Genomic DNA, 3,042 nt, shown 5'->3' on the forward strand with positions numbered 1-3,042 from the left:
AACAGAACAAGTGTTTTTATTGTGACAGTCAACAGTTTCGATTACATTACTTTTTTTAAATGACTAAATAGTGCAATAGAAAACCCTTTCAGTATTTCACACACGCACAAACCTCCCTTTTACATCCAAACAAGCTAAACGTAAGGTACCTTATTCAATAGAAATTGTAATCAACAGCTTTAAAACATTTGCACGAAAGAAAGAGACACCAATATAAAGCGTATTATCTGAAATACAAAAAAAAAGTGCAAACGTTTTTTAAACAAAACGTGTAGGAAACGACCCAGAAGATTAAGCAGCGAAAGGGACAGCTGAGTTTGAGTAAATCATTAGAGCACATTCAGTCCACTGTTTGATTATAAAACCTGGGACTGACAGCAGAGAGCAGGATTGTTTTTTAGCTAGACCTTGGGGTTACCAGGGACTTCGTCCAGCAGGGGCTTGTAGTATTCAGGTTCCTCATTCTTGTAAAAAAAGAAAAATAATATCATTAAGACATACTCAAATCTTGACCTGTTTCTAACCCTTAAGGCCACATTTAAACAACTTATAAAGAAAAGCAGTCTTTCTATTGAATATAAATATTTACAGTTCTGACAGTAAGATGTTATTTTGGAGACCATACCATCTTTTCGTCCTTCCCCCTTCTCTTCAGAGCCTTGATCCCCAGGACGGCGGAGCTGATGGTGAGGCAGAGCTCCAGGGCTGAGAGGACAATCATCAGAACGTGCATGCTCCTCAGCAGCATCTGGTGGGACGACAAGAAGCAGTGCTTTCTTTCTAAGATTCAAATCACATCTGCTTGTTATATTCAGGTATAATAACATTTGTAGACTGTGTTCTAACTTGCACAATTTCCTTCAAATGTTGCTTTTTGTGGGACTTCTTATTGGTTTTAATGATGTTGAAAATCCCCTATTGATCTAGCACAGATATAAAACATTAACTCTCCGCCCATTAACATACAGACGACGCATTACCACCAGTCATTCAGGACTTCTGGTTATTACTCAGGGCACAAAATACCAGAAAACCACAATAATATCCATATAACTCAAATAACGGTGATCACAATTTTCAAAAGAAGAATTTTCATTTCAGAAGCTAAAACCAGCTCATGTTGGACATTATCATTTGATATATTACTAAACAAATATATTGATTAATTATCAAACTTATGGATGAGTTCTTTTTTGTCACAGGACTAATTCATTCATCAAATAATTGCCATCGCTGATTTTTCTTCATTAATTTATTCTTAGTGAAGCCTGTTGCAAACAGTTGTAAATGGTGATCATTCATGGTAACTTTTAAGACAACATCCGGATAAGGACATTTTCCACACTCACCAACATCAAGTCCTTGGTTTCCAAGCATTTCTGCTCCATTCTCTTTTCCCCAGAAGAGGCAGTGGGTGATTGATCATAGTAATATCGATTGTTATCATCCTCACACAACCAATACAGCCCCATGAATGTCATTCTGAGGCTGTAGAGTATGATGGCTGCAATGGCAAAACCACTCCTGCAAGATTCAGAATCACATTGACGATGACCTTGAATGAAAGACACAAAAACACAGCATGACAAAAATGCTCATCAAGTTCGAAAGCCTCCAACTTTCTCCCACTTAACAGCTTGGTGGCACAGCTCCTTCATTATGCCCTCCCCAAGACAATGTAGGTGTAAATGCTCAAAATGCTGCGCAGACATACTCACCAGACATGGACTGGGGTACTTCTCAGACAAAATGGAGACGATGCCAAACAACATGAACTAGAGACAGAAACAAGAATGTTTTACCTACATTCTTCCACGTAAACACTTAAATTCAGACAAGTCATTTCCAGTTTCTTTAATTGGTTCCAAAGCATTCTTAGCACCAAGAGGGAGGGCATACCCATCTGGCGTTTACATTGGCCTGGGTGTGAGTGCAGCCTGCGAGTACATAGGAGATACATTATCTGCTTTTTATCATTTGAGAACTAAAGAAGAACTAGAGAATTAAGAAAAACACAATTGGGGTTTGGCAGAACTCTGTAATATATTCAAAACACAGCACAGTACAGAAGTGATTGGTTTTAGCTGAGCCATTCATTTGTGCTTGGAGGGATATCTGATTCTGAATCTGAAAAAAAAGCCCTTAGGTTAATCTCCTTAGGACTAAGTAGACAACCCAAGAAACGTACTGTTGGGCTTTGGTTATGATACAAATAACAATAGAAAAAAACATATAAGCATTGGTTTGCTTACCAATGAACCCAACCAAAAGGAAAACCCGCTGATATCCCCAATGGGAGTAAAAGCAAAGATCGCACCAATGCCGATGTTGAGCAGCCCAATCATAATCTGCAGAGTCTATGGAGAAGAAAACCTAGCATGAACCACAAACATCTGTACAGTACAACAGCAAATAACAGGTCACTGTGTGGTGCAGAACTGTTATACAGTATAATGTTATATGTTATGTATTTATTGCAAGACAAAAGACAAATAACTCACCCCCAGTACTGTCTGAGAGGTGTTCTGGAGCCTCCTCAGGTGCTGGGACACAGAGCAGCAAATTGGGCTGCAGCACAGGTTTTTGAGGATTTGGTACAGAGGAGGACAAACACTTTGGGGGTCAGAGGTCAAAGTGATTACAGTGCTGCCCTCACTCTTGGAGATTGTGAGAGCCATCCTGCCTGCTCCTGTAGACTGAAAGAAACAAGAGAGACCTTTTAATTTGCTGTATTACGTTTTTTTCTCAGCCACAGTTTTGTGAAATAGCCATTTTGGCTGTAAATCCAGGAGTGGTTTTCTGATACTATCTATCAGGTTTCTAAAAACCCTTGCTTTTGTAAATGGGGCTTCTAACCTGTACTATGAACAGAGCAGTTACCACTAAACGGCGTAAATAATGAACTTTTATAGTAATATATATAATAAAGGGAAAACAAGTTCCTTTTGAGACATTTTTTGAATCGAATTCCTTAAAAAATTTAACAATGCGTTTGAGGAAGTGATTGCGTTTGAGGAAGTGATAAGTGATAATAATCCTATG

At 38.6% G+C, this 3,042-nt stretch overlaps 1 protein-coding gene across 1 annotated transcript; it reads right to left on the reverse strand.

The window, feature by feature from the left end:
• On the reverse strand, positions 1–2,700 carry LOC104942605 (transmembrane protein 176B-like). The gene is given in 7 exon segments (XM_010767847.1): positions 1–464; positions 626–748; positions 1,350–1,522; positions 1,525–1,555; positions 1,719–1,775; positions 2,253–2,357; positions 2,502–2,700. Coding segments are annotated over 7 exon segments (729 nt in total). The 5' UTR covers positions 2,679–2,700; the 3' UTR covers positions 1–401.
• Between the last annotated feature and the right edge of the window lie 342 nt (positions 2,701–3,042).

The sequence above is a fragment of the Notothenia coriiceps genome, unplaced genomic scaffold, assembly GCF_000735185.1.
Source record: "Notothenia coriiceps isolate Sejong01 unplaced genomic scaffold, NC01 NC01_scaffold00004796, whole genome shotgun sequence".
Lineage (NCBI taxonomy): Eukaryota > Metazoa > Chordata > Actinopteri > Perciformes > Nototheniidae > Notothenia > Notothenia coriiceps.